General features: G+C 41.0%; 1 protein-coding gene across 1 annotated transcript; it reads left to right on the forward strand.

Moving 5' to 3' along the window:
• Positions 1-13885: 13885 nt before the first annotated feature.
• On the forward strand, positions 13886-19573 carry CCN3 (cellular communication network factor 3). The gene is made up of 4 exons (XM_058832051.1): positions 13886-14289; positions 14546-14797; positions 16191-16399; positions 18423-19573. Exons 1-4 carry the CDS (start codon positions 13917-13919, stop codon positions 18717-18719), a joined length of 1131 nt encoding a protein of 376 aa, XP_058688034.1. The 5' UTR covers positions 13886-13916; the 3' UTR covers positions 18720-19573.
• Positions 19574-19834: the final 261 nt, after the last annotated feature.

Genomic DNA, 19834 nt, shown 5'->3' on the forward strand with positions numbered 1-19834 from the left:
CAGAGCTCAAATCCTTGAACCTCCAGAGCTACCTTGGAGAGGCACAGGTCTGTGCAGCCCTGCAAACTATGGTGTCACACACCTCTGTACCACCATCCCTTCCACTGGGAAAACAGTAGCTCCTTGATTTCTTACCTGAAGTTACCGAGTAACTTCTCTCTAAACCACGAGCAACCATTGTCTTCATCTTTTGCTTAATCTACTATTTCATATTACCCTGGGACATCTGCCAGCATTACCCTTCACTCCCTTTCCCTCACTAACAACAGACACCTTTGGAAGGCCACCAACTTGGACTGAGAATTGTATAATGACTAATCCGAAAAGCAATAGGCAGCAGCCAACTTCCAGTTTCCCGCGCCATGTTATAGGACTGTCCTCAGGAGGAATAATACTGTCTACAAGTTTTATACCTTTTTTCCTGTAAGATCGTAGTTGTCTTATTTTGGTGAGTATCATCATTAGGACAAGAATTGTAGGACCTTAGGATGCCAAGTTTTTAAGTGATTTGCTTAAAAAACAAGTCTGGAAAAGTCAGGATTTTCCCCTGGCCTAATAGCTGTGCTTCATACACGTGCCTCCTACCTGCTGTTATTTAACACCCTAGAGAACAAGCCTGCCCAAAATCTGCTGATTTTGATGGAATTTTTCTCTATTAACATCACTGGGCATTGGATAAGACTCAGAGTGGGCATGGAGACAGGACTGCTACAAAGCAGAAAAAGCAGAAAGGTAAAGAATTTGGGAATGCATTATTTTTGAATGAAACATGAAATGGATGGAATGTCAGTTAAGAAAGAGAGAAGAAGAGGAAAGAGAGAATAAAACATGAAGAGATGTCCTGAAATTAATCTAATAATTACAAAATTACTGAATTCTGAGAAGCAAAAAAACTAATAAAAATATTTATAGTCTTAACTGCCTTATATTATTTAATTAAGAAATATGGCTACTGACTATGAACTATACTCTCCATGGTTGCTGAGAGGAGATGCTGATTTTCCCTAGATGAATAGATGAACTGGGCTTGCCATCTGTCAGGTAAGAACGAGCATCAAAGCACAATGCAGTCATTATTCATAAATGCTTTGGGATGTTTTTGTTTTAATTCTTTTAATTCTATGACCTTCCTTCGGAAAAGGGATTGCGTTTTGCAAAATATGTAGATCTCTATTTTGCTGACTTTTATATGGAAAACTCAGACAGCTTCATCCCAATATTTGGCATCTCCATCTCTTTCCCTCATCTACACTTCAGTGGTTTGGCTCACATCGAAGCAAGTCAGCCAAGGATATGCTCGACGGAGCCCTGAGCTGGAGTTAGTTTTCATGCTGACTCTAAGAAAGGATTTCCCAACTGCACCCACAAGGAAAGCAAGTGATGAGCGAGGTTAATCCCCTTCACTGCCCTTTTTATTGTCCTCCCTTATTTTTAACCTCTTTACCTCCTTCACCTTCCTCTAGGCTCAAGTATTCAATAGAAATAGGATTGATAAAGTAAATTTTTTTGATTTCAGAAAGGCTTTTCTCTCCCCCGAGTGCAGAGATCTCCTTGTTGATGTGGGTGACCAAGGTGCTGAGTTCCACAGGTCAGGGTAAATCTGGATGTGTTGGCTGATGCACTCACACTGAAGCTGGGAACGGGACCAGTTCTGACTTCACTGGGAGAAGCATTAAATCCTGGGGACAGCTATAGAGGATTTCCATATCTAAAATTTTCCAGTGACTTTGAAACTTACAATGAGGTTTGGATAACCAAAAAATTCACAGTAAGATATAATCATACTTCATCCATTCCACCCTCCCCCCCACCAAATTTCTTGAGTAGAAGTACCCTGAGAAAAGTGTCAGTTTAAAATCTGAAAAGGACAAAGAACAAAATAGGTTGTGAAAAATTTTGCTTGAGAACCTTGCAACCTGAGCACCTTAAAACTACTGGTCTTTAAAGCAGACTGTTCTGGGTTTTGGAAATCACATGGGAAAAATTAGAAATTAATATTAAAAATAAAATATTTTCCCAATCTCTGCATATTTCTGAAACAATGTTAATCATGTTATTTATATTTTTGCTATTGGAACTGTTGGAAACTAGCAGCTGTTAGAAAATGGGACACTTTAAAGTTCATTCAATTTTAAGACATAGAATAATATCGTAGAATCACAGAATGGTTTGGGTTGGAAGGGATCATCTGTTTCCAACTCTGCCATAACAGCTTCATCAAGGTCACACTAGTTGAAATGCAGGTTCTTTAATTTCACAGAAAGATTTTTCTCTCATAAGAAATCAAGCATTGGCATTTAAAGAAGCACCAAATATTCAAGGCATCCTATACTTTGTGTGAGAAAAAAAGCAATTTTTGCTTGGAGAAAAAAACAAAGAAAAACCAAACCACAATTGTTTTGGGCTCTGCTCAATGCAGAATCAAAACAGAGCTGAGAGAACAGAAACAAGACACTCATCATATAAGTGAACAACATTAGAATAAAAAAATTCTTTCAATAAAAGAATATTTATGGGAAATAATTTCTCTTGTTCCTGGGATTTCTAGGCAGCCAGGTCACAATCCCCTCTGGAGCAATGAAAATGCTCAGGTGCATCTTGTTCTGGATCATTGTGTATATTTAAACAAAGCCACACAACATTGGTATCTTAACCCATTCTTCTAGATTCGGGGAGATGCAGACAGATTACCAATGTTTCTGTCCTAAAACCTAGCCCAGATTTACCACTCTGGGCCTCATCTTTCATCATGTTATAACAAAGACAAGCAAAATAAGATGTGGGGTTTTTATATGACATTTAAATGCAGAGAAATTATTAGAAGTACAAGAGATATGAGTACACTTTGAAGTAGAATTGTGACACCTATCTCAATGTAAGGAGGGCATTTATTCAATAAATTAAATGAACCTTACATACAAAACTTATATTACATTGAGCGTATTTTCTAGAACTAGAAATATATGTTCTCCAGTCTTCTCTTTGTCTCCAAGAGCAAGTTTGTCTTGTTCCAGTGATGAAACATGGTGTGTTTACTAAACAAAAGGCATCTTTCCAGTATAGTGAACTGTTGAAACCTAGACAGGTATTTCAGGCTTTGCCTGCACTGTTTTCTTCCCTGACAGTTTTTCTCCTCTAATTGTTTCTTTCACATACCTTTCTAGGTACTACAGACCTAGATGAACCAAGAAGGGCTATAATTGGCAAAATCTGACAGTAAGAAAGATCTCCCCAAGTTGATCAAAAGGTGTTATAGCAGATTAGCACTCCTGCTAGTAGGTTGCTCAATTAAGCTGTGGATCTTTGAAGCCTGTGAACTTTGCCAACTTTTCACCCAGATCACAGTACAGAAACATCTGGATGAAATGGCACTGAGCTTACTCACTATGAAAATACACAGTTGAACACTCACCTTCTTAACCTCTCAGGGAAGTTGTTTTCCACTCCTTCTGCAAGACATTTATATTTAATGTGTTCATAAATACCTTGGTTTTGATACCTTGTTTCCAAAGATTTTAATAAAAAGAGTACGCAGGGAACCCATGAGATGAGCTTCTCCACCTTCCTTAATTAATTCATGGATGATGAATTGAAGATTTTTCTATTTCATAAAATAACGTATTTCCTTGTAATTATTATTATCAACTAAGATAGACCACCAAATAACCAAAATTGAGTTTTGATTTACATCTGCTAATCATACATTAAAAAGTTACTGCCTACATTTTTGTTTCAAGCATAAAAATGACTACACATTTTCCTCACAAATTGTTGCTCCATTAAGCCTTTTTACAAGTTATCCATTTAATTACCAATAGAATCCTTATTTACTAAAGAAGACATTTTAGTTATTAATTTGCTTGCTAGTTTTTAAATGTAAAATTTACATACTCTAGGCTACCAATTTTTATACAACCTAACACCATTCCACTTATTTACTGGAATCAGAGCTATCTCTGCAGTAAATGTTTTAGAGCTTAGTTGATAATTTTTGACCTATTCAGATGTATTTAAGAAAAATAATTGCCTTACAATGCTACCAGTTTCTTCTGTTCACAAGAAAGATTTTGTAGGTTTAATTAGATTTTGCATTTAAAACTGTCACTCTTACATTTATGTTAAATATCTTGAATTGTGCTAACAGGTGATGTAATTAAATTACATTTATATTACAATTAAATGAAAATATTTTCATTCATAAAAACTGAATGAGAATAGAAAAGCAATAAAATATGTTATGCAGAGAAGAAGCTGATATTGCTGAGACAATGTTTGGATGAAGAGTATTTGGATGATGGACTAAACACATTTTTTAATCTTATGCTGTGAAACCCAGAGTGATGAACAGAACAGTTTAAGAATGTCTTGCCAAAAGTATTTAGTATGATCACCTTCTGGTTTCATCTTCCACTAATATGATGAAATAAGCTTCTTAATTTTATTTAGGTCAAAACTATCAGGATCAGGGATTGTATCCTTTTCTGTATCTGTATTGTGCCTACCACACACTTCTAGGTACCTACAATATTATCTATTACAAAAAATAAAATATAATTATTAGTTAATAATTATAATATATACCAGATCACTGAATTACTTCTACCAGGAACTAAGTTTTAAAATTGGTTTTATTGAACTTACAAAAATACCTGCATTAACTCCAGTTTTATTATTGCTGTTTTTTGGAGATAAGGTTAGAATTCCATAGCAACTGATTAAAAAGTTGCATTATTAATATAATACATATCTCTTTTTCTGCTTGTATTTCTCTAGCTTTTCTTCTCTTTTTTTATGGTTTGTTCCTGACCTCCTTTCATTTCTTTTTCCAGTTTATAAATTTTTCCTCTCTTCTTGGCAAGAGGAACAAACTTGTGGCCTGGAGACTTTAAAACATACTCCTGTAGCCATGGATTTCACATACCTAGCCTCTGTCTGCACCACATTTCAACTGAAAAACTACACTGAAGGAAATATTTCTGGAAATTTTTATGAACTAAAAGAACCTTACAGCCATTTCTAATTGCCTGGCGCTGGAACTGAAGGATGAATGGGTGTCAGTAGGCAGGACACACCAACATGCCTTTGCCAGCTCTGTTAACACCTGTATGAGCCACTGCAGAGATTCAAGAGCAGAGCAGTCAGACAAAAAGAAACAGAGCAGAGCACAGCTCTGCTTTGCTTTACTATCCACCCTTTTTTTTTTTTTTTTTATAAGACTGTCAAACAGAGGGAAAGAAAGTGCTTTCATTAAACAAACCAGTGAATGGCCATTTGTTGACCAAAATTTTCAGTTTTCCTCACTAGGCACAGCTTCCTTAACAGCCTTCACACATGCTGGTGCAACACTACAGGAGCACCCAGCAGTAGGAGCTGCAGTTGCTCCACATCATCCATTGGTGGATCTGAAGTTCCACACTTCTCTAAAAGAAATCTACATTCAGGTGGGTGGCTACGTCCCTATGGATCAAGTAATGAATTACTATTTCATTGTGGCAGTGCAATGATAAGGAAAGCAGTCCATGACAATCTGATTTGATATATAGGGTATGGTTTTCTATTGTTAGATTTTATGACCCCCATCTACACTTTGAGATTCCTAATTTCTCCCAACAAAACTGCCACAGGCCATCCAGTAAAGTACTTTTCAAGTACTTTTTTCAAGGATATAAGATTTTCAACCCAATCCTGCTTATTAGAGATGTATGAAGACATCAAATTACTGACTTACTTACTAATATTTATTTGGACATTTCCTCCTTTCTTTGGCTTCCATATTAGATTTCATTACAATCTAGGCACTAAACAGCCAGTCACTGAAATTCACAGTGAGACCCCTGTTCTGCAGGTTTTGAAGCATTTCATCACCACAGAATTTTTAGATTTTTGGATTTTGCAGGACTTGTCAAGACACATCTACAATGTGGCAGAAGGATACAATTACACTGCAAATGCCCATGAGCACAGATGTATATGAATACTAATGCAGGGGGCTCCAGAAGCAGGAGGTAATGTTAATGTCAGTAATGAAGTCATCTACTCCACAATCAGGAATGCTTTTCAGTCTACTTCCTCAGCTGTGTGGGCTCTCAGAAGATAACAGCTGATCACAAATGTGATTGCAGCACATTACAAAGTTTACCTCTATATCCACTAATAATCTAGAAAATTTAACATTCATATTTGCTTAGTATTTGATTTAATTTATAGCTTTGTGCTAACTAACTCATTAAACAAATGGGATGATGCCTAAATTCAGAAGAATCTTACTGCATGTTCCTCTGCAAAAATTTTGAGGTTGTATTGTTCCAAAGGAGATTGTTAGTCTGTTGGGATATCAACAAGACTAGAAGAAGTACTTTAATTTCACAGACCTAGCATTATGCACCAGATCAGGGGGCTACCACCTCTTCAGTCCTTTCACCTTGGTTAATTCCCTCCAGTGCTCTCTCCAGCTTTGTCAGAAGCAGCATTTTGAGGTTAGAAACATTGTCCTGGAGTTTCTTGTCACACCACCTCTACAACTGAACTAATAAAACAAGCAGCTGGGTTGAATTTTTTTCCCTGGTAGCCACACCATCCTCTTTGCATCTGCTCCCCAGCTGAATAAGCTGCAGTGGTGTATGGTACACACCATCAGGTTGAGCCCTGCCCTGGAATACTTTCCTTTCCCAATGGGGATCAACCACTTTTATTCTGGGACATACTGCATCCCTCCTAACCTCTTTTTTGAAAGAAGGCTAAAAACTCATCTCAAATTTTACCCACAGATTTCTCTACCTTCTTTCCATTCCTGGTAACTTTCACAGAGCAAGTGACTGCCATGCTTACTTCAGTTGCAGTGAGTTTATTTTCAGCTTAGAAGTACATGTATCAAATGTTATCAAGGAAAAAGTATGAGAGGGGGAAAAAAAGTTAGTGGAATTCATAGTCATCTTCCATTTCCACGAAAGAGAAAACAGAGGGAGTCTGCCCTGGAAGCCTTTTAGAAGGACCAAAACAGGAACATGGGAAGAGGGCATGAACTGTGTTAAAGCACTCTCCGTCAACAAGTCCCTGAATCTGATTTAGAAAAAATGGTATGCTGATCTAAATAGACTTTTTCTCCTATAGGGATATCAGCTGGAAAATCCCAATGGAATTTAAAGAAACACAGAAAAAGGCCTGAAGATAATTTATAAGGAATATTGAAAGTATTAAATTATTTGAGCTTGGCTAAACAACAACACAATAATATTTTCAGTTCACAAGTATTTTTAAACTTTATTTTTAAATGCTGTTTTCACGATGAAGTGAAGCTAATATGTGGACCACTCCTTTTAATACAGTATCTCCCTGGTAACCAGACCAGCAAAAACAGAAAAAGAGATTAAATGACCAATCATTCCTTCCATTTCTCATGTCTTCGATTTCTTTTCTGGATGGCTGATAAAGTTCTCGGACTCTGTGACTCTTGTGGGTGAAGCCCAATGCAGTGTTTCCTTTGGCAAGACTCGGTGTGTGCAGTTAGATGTTATGCTGTGCTGGTATCATATGGCTGTCTGAAGGAGAAAAAACCTCTTTGGAGTGCCAGCAATAAAGGCCTGGCTATCACCGGGCCAAAACTGCATTATTTCCCTACGAGTATTTTAAGCCCTAACTTGCAGAAACATCAAGGAGATCTTGGGAAGATCAGACAATTGGTCCAGGAACTATGGAAGGAAACAGTTCCCTGGAAGGGCATCTAGCTTGCCAGCCCCAAATGAGTTACTCACAGCAATGCAGGAACTCAGAACAGATGATGGAGAAAATGCAGATGTGTTACTGACTGAGAAAAATTATACATCCTCAAAATCTGTCTGAACTCAAATGTATGGTCTTCAAAATTATTCCAGTTAAAAGAAGGAACACCTTTTGCCAGGCATGTCCCTGATGCAAGCCTCTTTGTGTGTACTCAGCCTGCCCTTCTCAGTCTGAGTCGAGGGCTGTCACGCACTCCCCAGATCCCTTGCAGTGTGCAGCTGCCTCTGTAGGGAATATATTGCTCTTACACCTCTCTCTCTTTTCTGGCTACTCACTTGCTCTATGAGCGGAAGCTAGTTTTAACCTTAAAAATGTAGATTATAGGAATTTCTTCTGAGACTGCCTCTATACCTGCAGTACAAAGGAGCAACAGAGACCATAAAAACTGCTCAATCAAACATGTAAGTTTATATGTATTTCATTTGTTTCCCTCACCTCACATTCTCAGAAGTTTAGAGTTTCTAATTCAGAGCTCTCCCAGTTCAACAGCCTCTGGAGCTGCCCATTTCCAGGACAAGTTCTTTGTTTTCCAGTTATGACCAAAAAAAATATGACTAAATCATACTGGAAAATGAAATGAAAACTATAAAATACATTCTCAGTACTTATGGCCAGATTATTCAGCACTTGGCAGAGACCAATGAGGATATGGGAAATAGGCACGAAGAACAGCCCTAAATTTGGTAACAGTACTTACTTGAAAATGTTTGGAACTCTCAATTAGCTGACTTAGGCTCTCATTAGCCATATGCTTTTATGTAACACATGGTATGAAAAATGGCTATTCTTTAGTGAAGGAAAAAAGATAGGGAAATCCCACTCAGCTGAACTAATTTTCTGGTTGCAGAACACCCATTTTAGTACCATTAGTTTCTTTAGTTTGTCAGCATTTTTCCCTGCCTGTGCTCATGTAGATAAGTCTCATTCTCAAAAGCAATCTGTGAGGCAACTCTTTAACGGCTGTTTCATCCAGGAAACCCAACACGTTCCACATGGATCTCTTACTGAACTTCTTGAAGGAGAAATTAGGTGTCACATTCCTCACGGACCTTGTTGGCCCTCTGAAGTTAGTTTCACTTGATGAATAAAGAAAGGAAAACTTCCCCGATTCTGTTTATCCATTATGATCTCATGCTGTAAAATGGGCCCATCTTAGGTTCTCAGTCATGTTAATCTGGTAGTTTCAGATAAAAATATAATTATATATTTAGGGTTAATGAATTTTAAGATCCAAATAAATAATCAAATAAAGACTATTCCATTTATTTTGCGTGCAAGTATTAATGAGATTTATCTGGCACAAATGTCATCTCTTTGGTTCCCAACAGAGTAGAAATTGTCACTACGGAAAGCGAGTAGCTGTTCCTGAATATAAACACCTACTGCCACACTGAACAGCAGCAGGCATTCATACCAAAGCACCACCTAGCCTCAGGTTCCTTGTATAAAAACACCATTTTGGAGGGCTGTAGCATAGGCCTTATGTGACTTCAAGCACTTTGTTCAGTCATCCCACTCTTACCCAAATAATAATGGTTTATGGCCATAAGGGGACAGAGAATTCCAGGGGCATAAAAATCAAAAGCTAGTTAGTGTGTACAGAGTATCTGCTCTGAAGAAAGACAGCTCTAACCATTGAGGACAGGAGCCATTCCTACCCTACTGTTTGCACTAATTGTACTATCTCTAACAGGACAGATTCCACTGTTTTTGTTTCTTGTCTTCTAAAAATCTCAGCCCACACAAATCACAGCACCTGCCATCTTCTGACTAAAAAGGGGAAAATCTCTTGCCATGCACCATAGCATTTTGACGTTAGGACCAATTATAAATGAGCAAATAATTACTTTTTAAAAACATCTGCATCACCTCATACATTCCCCAAAATAACAAAGCCATAACAAAGCCACTTGTAATAACTTCACCTGCTGACTGTGCTATAAGTATTCCCAGCAGGCTTTATTACTGAAATAGGTGTGGAGGAAAGAAACCTTTTTGGTGGAATATGCATTTTAGAAGAAACTGTAACTTGTGAATTTCTTTTGAGCACATAGAATTGTCTGACTCAGTGATGCAACTCCCCATCTTGACATAAGTAACTCTGACATTTTCAAAATAATGTTTTGATTTTAAATGCAATATTATTTCATTCCAAAATTTTCATCAATTGTATGCAAAATATTTTAAAATAATGCTCTAAAGTATTTTACTTTCAACACTTTTCCCCCAAATTTCTTATTTGCTAAGCTTGTTCTTTCTTTTATGGATGACACAGAAGACGTATCTCAAAAAAGTAAAATCCAAGTCACTGTCATTTGCTCAACTCTTACTATCGTAAAACTCACAGTATCATAGCATAACTTCAGTGGAACTGTAGATCACCACACAGAATACTGTAGAAAATAAAAACTGGTAGAATTGGCAAAAGGATAATACATTTTTAATCTCAAAAGCACAACCATGATTAAGTCTGTGGGATTAATTCTGATAATGACATTAAAAATTATTAGAACTTAAATCCTACTTAAAATAATTGTAGAGTAAGATAATCACTGAATAAACCAGTTCTTTCCTAGAATATCTATCTCTCAGCTGAAGCAGGATGTTTTTTTGAAGAGGGAAAACACTGGGTTCAGTGTATGCACTATGGAGAAAATTCACTGGCCTAGTTTATTCCACAAGAACATCCATGCCCATATTGATCCCCTGTGCCAGTAGTAACTTTGCTGTCCCTGTCACAGCACACATGGCAGGATTTCCACTCTCTTGGCTCTGTTTTCTCAGAGCCGTGTCTTGGGCCCATCATGCTGTCCTTCAGCACCAGGAACTGAAGCCACAGCCCGAAGGAGCGGAATAAGGACCAGTGATGGTGGTGGGAGAGGGGCTGATCCCGACACCTTCCTGCTGGAGGGGCAGACCAGGCTCAGCAATTCCCTTTCTTATCCCTGGGTTTTCCTGCCAAAATCATACCCCACAATGATGGGGGTGGTGAGGAATAAACAACTTAGTCAGACCCACACTGTGATAAAACTTGACTCCCTTTCTCTGTAGCAAAGGAAGTTCCACACAGAGCTCATATGCAATATTAATAACGCCAACAGAGGTTAGGAGTTTTCAGATGTCAGCTAGGCTGCAAAGGGATAGCTAAAAATGAAAACCTGCAATATTTTCTAGAAAAATACTGCCATTTATGAAGTAGACTACCAGAGATGGCACTATTTATGAGACAAGTGCTGGATTATCCACCTTACATTTATATCAGTAAAACATGGTACAACAAAGAAGCAGAAGGAGAAAGATAAGGATATGATATTTATGACAATTTTACTCTAAAAATAGCATTGCTTGACATACACGAAGGATGGAAGATAATTTTGTGGAGCTACATGTGAAGCAGTGACTTTCACAGGCAGCTGGCTTTTAAAAGAGGGATAGCACTATGAATGCTTGAATTTTTGTAATGCTTGATATATATATCCTGACACCTATGGATAGTTATAGGATCAACCACCAGAGACCCTCTAATAGTTGAGCCAGTTTTATTTGTAAGTCTGCTCCCAGCCTTTTAGATACAGCTGTTTCTTAGCATTTTGGTGGTGCAGAAAAACCTTTAAGTATTTTCTTAATCCTGAGATTCTGCTGCTGGGCTCTGTTCCTGAATTTACACCTCTCAACACTGTTCTCCAGCTGTGCTTCCCTGCAGAGCAAAGAACAGAGGTTAATTTCTTTACATCTTAGGAGGGATTATTCTTTGCAACAGCTACAGCCAAGGTGACAACCCAAATATTAACTCAGTTAAGTACAGTTCTTTTAAAAAAGCAAACACAGAGAAACTAAAATATTTATTTGTACTTACTAATTTTGTATCATGAATAAATGCTATTCATTGCCAGCTGAGCCAGCATGAAACCACTCCACTGATCATTATTTTACTCTATGAGAAGCAACAAAGGCTACTTTCATATGATAAGAACTGTATGGCATACTTTAAAAAATTGGAAGATAAGTACAAGCAAAAAGATCCACAGTTAGGAAAATTAATCAGCTCTGAGAACTGGTAGTTCAAGGGACTCCAGTTTATGCATGGAGGAACTGAAATATCCAGGAAAGGATATTTGGTCCTATTGTACTAAAATGTAGCATAATCTCATTTTCATAACTGGTATTTCATAAACAAATAGAGTGTAAACAAATAGAGCTTTAATAAATCTATTAAACACATGTAAAAGAGGGTTTTTTCCAAATTAAATATGGTGGCAAATATTTTTTATTTCTTTAACTTTTTCTGCAGTTTTATGTGGTGAAACCATTTTTAGACACCAGAAGATACTTAAGAGTGGTGTGAAGTAATCTCATTGAAAGGTAAGGAAGTTTTCAGTGACTGTGAATGATTATCGTCACTGAAAACCTCCAAAGATTCACAAACAGAGAGATGGGCTAAAACAAGTCTTGAACGTTCCCTCTGGCTTACAGCTTGTTTCTGGGAAAACTACAGAAACAGCCTTGCTTCTTTTCAGCAAGTCTTCATGCCTGGCCAAGAGCACTGGTTATTCTGTTCACTAACAAGGTGCTGTAAAAAGTGTCTGCACTGACTGCCTAAGTCAGACATGAAGAAAAGGAGCAAAGCGGAAAAAAAGGTAATAAGGAAGGCAAAATTACTTGTTAGGCAGTGGATGATTTAAATAACCTCAAACTCCTACCCAAGCTGCTAATAATGTTTGAACAATCCAGTGTTCCCCTTGGCTGGTCATGCTGTTTGTGACTGAGAAAATTAAGGGCCAATGTGTCCAGAGATTACATGTTCCTGCACCACTGAAGTCTGCTTTCCCCAGAATTCCAGGCTTTTCCAAAATCCCTTCTGTTGCCACTCAGCATCAAGAAAGGAATGGTCACTTTCATCCAAACCAAAACTTCTGTCTTGCCATTTCAGGTGTTGTGTTGGCTTTTGCTTTGGTATAGAGCTACAGTAGCCTCTTAAATTCATGAATATCACTTGTGTCATGTCTTAAACTTAAAAGACATCTTGTTTTCACTAGTCTGTCATCAAGTTTTGTTTTTCAAATATTTTCTCATTAACAAGCCATAACAGAATCCGGTGCATATTATCTGCATCAGACAGCTAAGGATAAAGAATAGCTGTATCCTAGCAAGACCCAAGAAAGCCTGCCTTAGGCAGAAGGCAATTCCTGACGAGTAAAACACGTTAACAGATTTCGTCTCCCATATATTTGGCCTTAAATCGGTCCTGCACATGCTAAAATACCAGCACAGAGCACTGGAGTTACTTCTGCAAAGCATTCCTGAGGCCAGGCCTGTTGGCTCTATATCCCCTGCGGTTGCACACACTATGTAGGCACTGAATAGTCCGTGACCACTCCAACACACCGTGCTGCACAGAGCAGTGGGGACTCCTATGCAACATCTGTTTCCCATCAGCTGATACACCTGCACCTCTCTAGTAAAGAGCAGCGCCCGCGACTTGGAACTGAAGAGGACAGTGCCCACCGAGCCCAAAACGCTTCACGGCCAGGAGCAGTATAGCCCCGAGCGGCGTTTGCCTTTGGGGCGCTGGTTTCCAGCCAAGCACTGTCCGGCCATGCTGGCGGTGCCAGAGACCGCGGAGTGGCCGCGCAGAGCTGCGAGGCAGCACCGGGGCCCCTCCGCCGCGGGGCCCGTGTGGGGATGGACGCTGCGGGCACAGGGGGCGGGAAAGCGGCCGTAGGGACCGGCTGAGGGCGGCAGCCCCCTCGGGGGGACCACTGGCAGGGGCCGGCTCTGCCCCCGGGGCTCCGGTCCCCGCTCCATGCACCGCCGCCGGCAGAGGGGTCGCGCCCGGCGCCGGGCAGGGCAGGGCAGGGCAGGGCAGGGCAGGGCAGGGGCTCGGCGCCGCCGGGGCAGGTGGCGGAGGGAGCGCAGGGCCCGGCCGGGCTCCAGCTCCCCCGCTCCAGCTCCCCCGCTCCAGCTCCCCGGCTCCAGCTCCCCCGCTCCAGCTCCCCCGCTCCAGCTCCCCGCCTCCGGCCCGCGCTGCCCGCCGTGCGGGGGTGGCGGCGGAGGGGGGTCCCCGGCCGGCTCTATAAAAGCGCCTGCAATGGCTCTGCCGGCACAGCCGAGCGGGCGGGCAGGCGGCGGCCGGGACCATGGCGACGGGCAGCGGGCAGCACCTGCCCGCCCTGCTGCTGCTGCTGCTGCTGCTGCTCCTGCGGCCGTGCGAGGCAAGCGCGGGGAACCGGCGGCCGGTCCGGCCCCGTGACCCGGCCCCCGCGGCCGCTCTGTCCCCGCAGGTGAGCGGCCGGGAGCCGGCGTGTCCCCGTTCGTGCGGCGGGCGCTGCCCGGCCGAGCCGCCGCGCTGCGCCCCGGGCGTGCCCGCCGTGCTGGACGGCTGCTCCTGCTGCCTGGTGTGCGCCCGGCAGCGCGGCGAGCGCTGCTCCGCGCTGCTGCCCTGCGACGAGAGCAGCGGCCTCTACTGCGACCGCGGCCCCGAGGACGGCGCGGCCGCCGGCATCTGCATGGGTAGGTGGAGGCGGCGGAACGTCCCCGCATGTCGCGGCCCTCCCGGGCGCAGGAGACTCTCCCCGGGCCGGGCCCGCTGCGGGCGTCGCTGCCCCGCGGTTCTCCGGCCTGCCCTCCGGCGAAGCGGCCGATCCGCAGCACCGCCGGGGCTGCCCCGATGCTGCGGGAGGCGCCAGTACGGCCCCGAGGGGCTGGGGGTCCGGGGAGTGTCCGAGTCCCCTCTGCCCCTGCGAAATGCCTCCCCTTTTCCCACTAGTGCTGGAGGGAGACAACTGCGTGTTTGATGGGATGATTTATCGCAATGGGGAGACGTTCCAGCCCAGCTGCAAGTACCAGTGCACCTGCCGCGACGGCCAGATCGGCTGCCTGCCCCGCTGCAACCTGGACCTGCTGCTCCCCGGCCCCGACTGCCCCTTCCCCAGAAAAGTCGAAGTCCCTGGAGAGTGCTGTGAGAAGTGGGTCTGCGACCCTGACGATGAAGTGATTTTGGGAGGTTTTGCAATGGCTGGTGAGGAAACTAAATCAGTTATCATAGTCGTTGTGAGCAGGAGGTGATATCATCGTGAAAATATCCACAGGATTGCCAGGTCTAAGGCACATTGCTTGCATGGTTTGGGTTTTTTTCTGGTCTTTTTTCTGATTCAGAGTGGCTAGTACGTATAGCAGTGGTTATGAGTAAAGGCAGAGCTGAACAGGTAAAATAAATATTCAGAGGATGAATATGCACAGCAGTTTAAAAAGTTAATTAAGCTAGTTCCCAATTTTTAAATTTCTGTTTATCTGCTACACATTAGTTCTGTCACCAGAAGAAAACAAGGACAAGATCCTAATCCTCCAAACATTCCCACACCAAGAAAAAAACCAAAACTGCAGTCTTGCTAGTTGCTCTACAAGATTATGTTACAACATATTGTAACAGCTTAGTGTTCAGGCGACGTTTTCTCTCCTGAATTCTGCAGCTCTTACAAGTGGTCAGCAGGGTAGCTAAAATGCCAATGAATTCCAGCCTGTCTGTGCTAGAGTGCTCATATTTATTGGTGGCATTAAAAACATTACAGAGTATTTGCAGAGGCAGTGGTTATAAACACAGTGAATGGATTTGTAAGAAAACCCAATCCATTCCACAGTTAAGAACTCAGGCTTTTAAAAAAGCTAGGTAATACTTTCCCCTTTTTCAGTTTTTCCCTATTTTCATTTTTCCCCTACTGAATTATGTCTCCATCCCCTTTAAATTATACTATTAGTTCAACATGAATTTTCATAACTTTCTGTTGAGAGTGGAGGACACTGGATTCTCTTCCAGTCACTGCACTTTGTGATCTTAGGCAGTTACTTATGCCAAAACTCAGCTAATCCATTTAAAAAACAAGTGAGAAAGGGTTGAGGAAGAAAAGATTGAGCTTTTCAGTGTGCTATGAAGTGTTAGTTGTAAAGCACATTAGGTTAAACAAAAAGTTTCACACTTCTCTAAAACATATTTACCTAATATAGATATTATTATGACATAGCTTTAGAACAGACTTGTGACATATTTCCATTAGAAAAAGTGAAGAATAAAAATCTATGAGGGTTCTAAACTGTTTTAAAAGGTGGCAGTAATCCTTCCAGCTGTGGACTTGAGTGAACAGAATCTAAATGCTTTGCTGATTACACTGATATGCAACTTTCTGGTTTGGGGATTTTTTTTAAATTTTTTTTTTTTTTTTTTGAGATCTAGGAAGTTGCTACTCAGGATTCCTAAAAAGACATCTTTTAAAAATTTCTAAATCTTGTCAAAAGCATGGATTTTGAACCTTGCTTTGTCTCACATGTTCCTTCCCAGATATGATAGAGCTCAATTAGATATTGAGGCTTCATGTGAGTTTTTCTTGTAATAAGGTTCTGTGGGGTTTTGTCTTCAGCCTACAGGCAAGAGGCCACACTCGGGATTGATGTGTCAGATTCAAGTGCCAATTGTATTGAGCAGACAACAGAATGGAGTGCTTGTTCCAAGAGCTGTGGAATGGGCTTTTCCACCCGCGTTACCAACAGGAATCAGCAGTGTGAAATGGTGAAGCAGACACGGCTTTGCATGATAAGACCTTGTGAAAATGAAGAGTCGCCCGATAAGGTATGCTGCAGAGAGTGAGGCAAGGCAGCAGAATCTCTTCAGCTCTAATTCCAAGGTTGCAATATTACAGTCTACAATGGTCCAGATGCAACTGTACATAAATACACCTTTTAGCACAAGTGCAGCAAGCTGAGTGTTTTTGGTAAAGTGTTAGACTTGCTGTGTTTGCTCAGTAGCTTTGTGCTGCACCTCCAGCAGGTCAGGGGAGATGATTGTGCCCCTCTGCTCCACTCTGGTGAGACCCACCCCCCCCCAGAGCACTGTGTCCAGCTCTGCAGCCCTCAGGAAAGATACGGGTTTATTGGAGTTAATCCAGAGGAGGGCCACCAAAGGCTGGTGCACCTCCCCTATGAGGTAAAGCTGAGAGAGTTGGGAAGTGTTCGATTTGGAGGACAGGAGGCTTTGGGGAGACCCTACAGCCCTTTGCAGTACTTGAAAGGGACTTAGGAGAAAGAAGAGAACAGACTTTTAGTAGGGCCTGTTATGCTAGGACAAGGGCTAATGGTTTTTAAGTTAAAAGAGGGAGATTCAGACTGGATATAAGGAAGAAATTTTATACTGTGAGGGTGGTGAGACACTGGAACAGGTTGCCCAGGGAGGTGGTCAATGCCCTATTCCCAAAAATGTTCAAAGTCAGACTGGACAGTGCTCTCAACAACCTGATCTAGTGGAAGATGTCCCTGCTCATTGCAGGGGGTTGGACTGGATAACCTTTAAAGGTCTTTTGCAACCCAAGCTGGTCTATCTTTCTATGGTAATTTAAATCATCCCAAACAGATCACATGTATTGCATGTGCAAGTCAACAGTTCACATAGTCTTAACTTTTCCACAAATGCAACTGTATATATACTACCTGTACCCTGTACATAAGAGTTGCTTCGGTGATACAGAACGGTTATATCAGATTTCTAGTCGATTGAGCATCTGGAACAGCAGAGAAATGTGTGAAATGTCTGCTTGATAAATTAAACCTTATCTTAATCCTTATGATGTTGTTTTTTTTTTTCCAAAAGCAAACCCAAAACTGATATTTTTGATCTAAAAAAAAAAGTAAAATTTTATATAAAGGAGAAGACTTTTTGACTTCTACACATTATGCAAGTGTTTCTGTCAGGGAGAATAACATGCAGCTAGGTACAAGGCCCATCAATTTATGTAATGTTCTGAGTGTTGGAAAGCATTTGTAAGGCCTTTCCTGAACAGTCTCTGCAGTTTTAAATACCATTTTGTAAAGGAGACGAAACATGTGGGACAAGTTGAGGAGATTAACAAGAATGATCAGAGGTCTAGAAAACATGTTTATCTAGGGAAAACCAGGTAGAACTGAACTTCTTCTGAATGCAAGGAAAGAGAGATGTGTTCTCATAACTGTATTCAGATATTGCAGCCTGTTTTGAGTCCATGGAAGATATAACAAAAAATGGTGAGTTTAGACCACATAAAAATTAAGACGTGAATGAAAATGTTCCAGGCAGTAAAAACAGTGAACTCTTGGGGTTGTCTGGGGCAGATGTGAGGTCTCTGTCATGGAAGACTTCCACAGACAAGTTAGTCAATCATTTGTTTGAAATAATATGGCTAGAGCTGGTTGTGCCTTGAGTCACAGGAATGGGTGATGACCTTTGCAGTTCATTTTAGTCCCCTTTTTTCCCCTTGAATCTAGTCCTGTAACTTGCTCATTTGACTCTCTGGTTCTCTGATGGAACTACGCTAGCCTGAGAAGTTTTTCAGTAGAGTATAGTTTCTTAATGAATATAGACTGGCTTGTCTTGGATGACAGGAGTGGATTTTAATTATTTGTCCTTCATTACTGGTCCAGTAACACACTGGTGGTTGAGGAGCAGATTTGCAGGTGTCACCTGTAGGTAACTACTGAAGCAGTTTCAGAGTCTTCTTGCTGTTGGATGAGTAAAGACAACAAATAGAAATTTTCAGAGTAGGCCTGTATCTTTGCATGTCAGTTGTCAAATGCTGTCTGTCTTATACAATGATATATCTATTGTCTCTTCATATTTCTCTTAGAAGGGGAAGAAATGTATCCGGACGAAGAAGTCTGTGAGAGCTGTTCGCTACGAGTACAAGAACTGCACGAGTGTGCAGACGTACAGACCCCGTTACTGCGGCCTCTGCAGCGGCGGGCGCTGCTGCACCCCACACAACACCAAAACCATCCAGGTTGAGTTCCGCTGCCCCCAGGGCAAAGTCCTAAAAAAGCCAATGATGTTGATCAACACCTGTGTCTGTCACAACAACTGTCCTCAGAGTAACGTTGTTTTCTTCCAGCCGTTAGATCCCACATCTAGTGAAGCAAAAATATGAAAAGTATGAATGGATAGTGCAAAAAGTATAAGCAGGTTATACAAAACTTGACCCACAATCAGGTGAATGTAACAGTTGCATATATGAAACTTCTAAAATATTTTTCAGGACGGTCTTTCAAACTCGGTGGTTTTTTTCCCCCATAGCTTATTAAATACCTCATTTTACATTTATCCCCTCCAAATGTCTTTTATTCATTTGAAGGAAATTTTGTACCTTGGACAGAGCCTTCTTTTTTTCTTGATGGTGGCATAAAGATTACAAAGCCAACAGCTAGAATTTCCCCTTGAGTTAAGGGGATCATGCTGCAAGTGGGTGTAAGACTGGGCTTCTTGAGAGTAAATGTGTTCCTTGAGGAATACATAATACTGCATCACATAAGCTTCCAGGCTCTTAGCTTCACTTTCTGTACTGCATATAAACACTCCAGCAGTGTTCTTTTTTCTTTTTAATGAAACTCTGTTTTTTGATGACAGTAAAAATCTTACTGATGAAAGTGTTACATTCTTGTGGCTTATAAAGTACCTTCTGTTCATATCGCTGACTCTGAGGATTAAGATTTCACGTAGCCTCTGAAATGACATAGGTAAGATCTCTTATCCTGAAGTACAGCAGGTTGATAGCTGACAGCAATTAAATTTCTTTTTGGTAACTTCACCAGCAGTCTAATCCAAAACCAACCGAAGTCAGTGTTGTATAAGAATTTGGTTCTAATCCATGCGTGTCTGTAGATGTAACTATTTGGATGCAAAAATAATATATCTGTAAATTCCTCTAAAATACTAACTGTATCATATGGTGCTTCATTTCTTAGGTGTATATGTAAATAGAAACTGTACATACTGTAATATACCTTTACTAAGTAAATAAACTTTATATGATTCAAAATATTTTTTACTAAAATTGTTTTTCTTAAACTACTAGCTTTTAATAGCTAAAAGCAATGGGAAGAAAAAGGGTCTGAAGACTGCTGAAAATAAAAGATGATTTCTTGTGTTATTCTTAATGTACCTCATCCTAATTGCTGCCTTTTAGCCAATGAAGCCTAAGGTAAAGATAGCTATGAGCAAGCATCAACAGCTGATAGGTTTTTAGTAACTTTTAGGGTATCCTTG

The sequence above is a fragment of the Poecile atricapillus genome, chromosome 2 (genome assembly GCF_030490865.1).
Source record: "Poecile atricapillus isolate bPoeAtr1 chromosome 2, bPoeAtr1.hap1, whole genome shotgun sequence".
Classification (NCBI taxonomy): domain Eukaryota; kingdom Metazoa; phylum Chordata; class Aves; order Passeriformes; family Paridae; genus Poecile; species Poecile atricapillus.

What these genes read in the sequence shown, in the direction of transcription:
- CCN3 (XM_058832051.1), top strand. Translation starts at nt 13,917, where the DNA reads ATGGCGACGGGCAGCGGGCAGCACCTGCCCGCCCTGCTGCTGCTGCTG. An exon ending in GGCCGCCGGCATCTGCATGG is followed by an intron (nt 14,290 to 14,545) that starts GTAGGTGGAGGC and finishes TTTTCCCACTAG; the next exon opens with TGCTGGAGGGAGACAACTGC. An exon ending in ATGAAGAGTCGCCCGATAAG is followed by an intron (nt 16,400 to 18,422) that starts GTATGCTGCAGA and finishes TATTTCTCTTAG; the next exon opens with AAGGGGAAGAAATGTATCCG.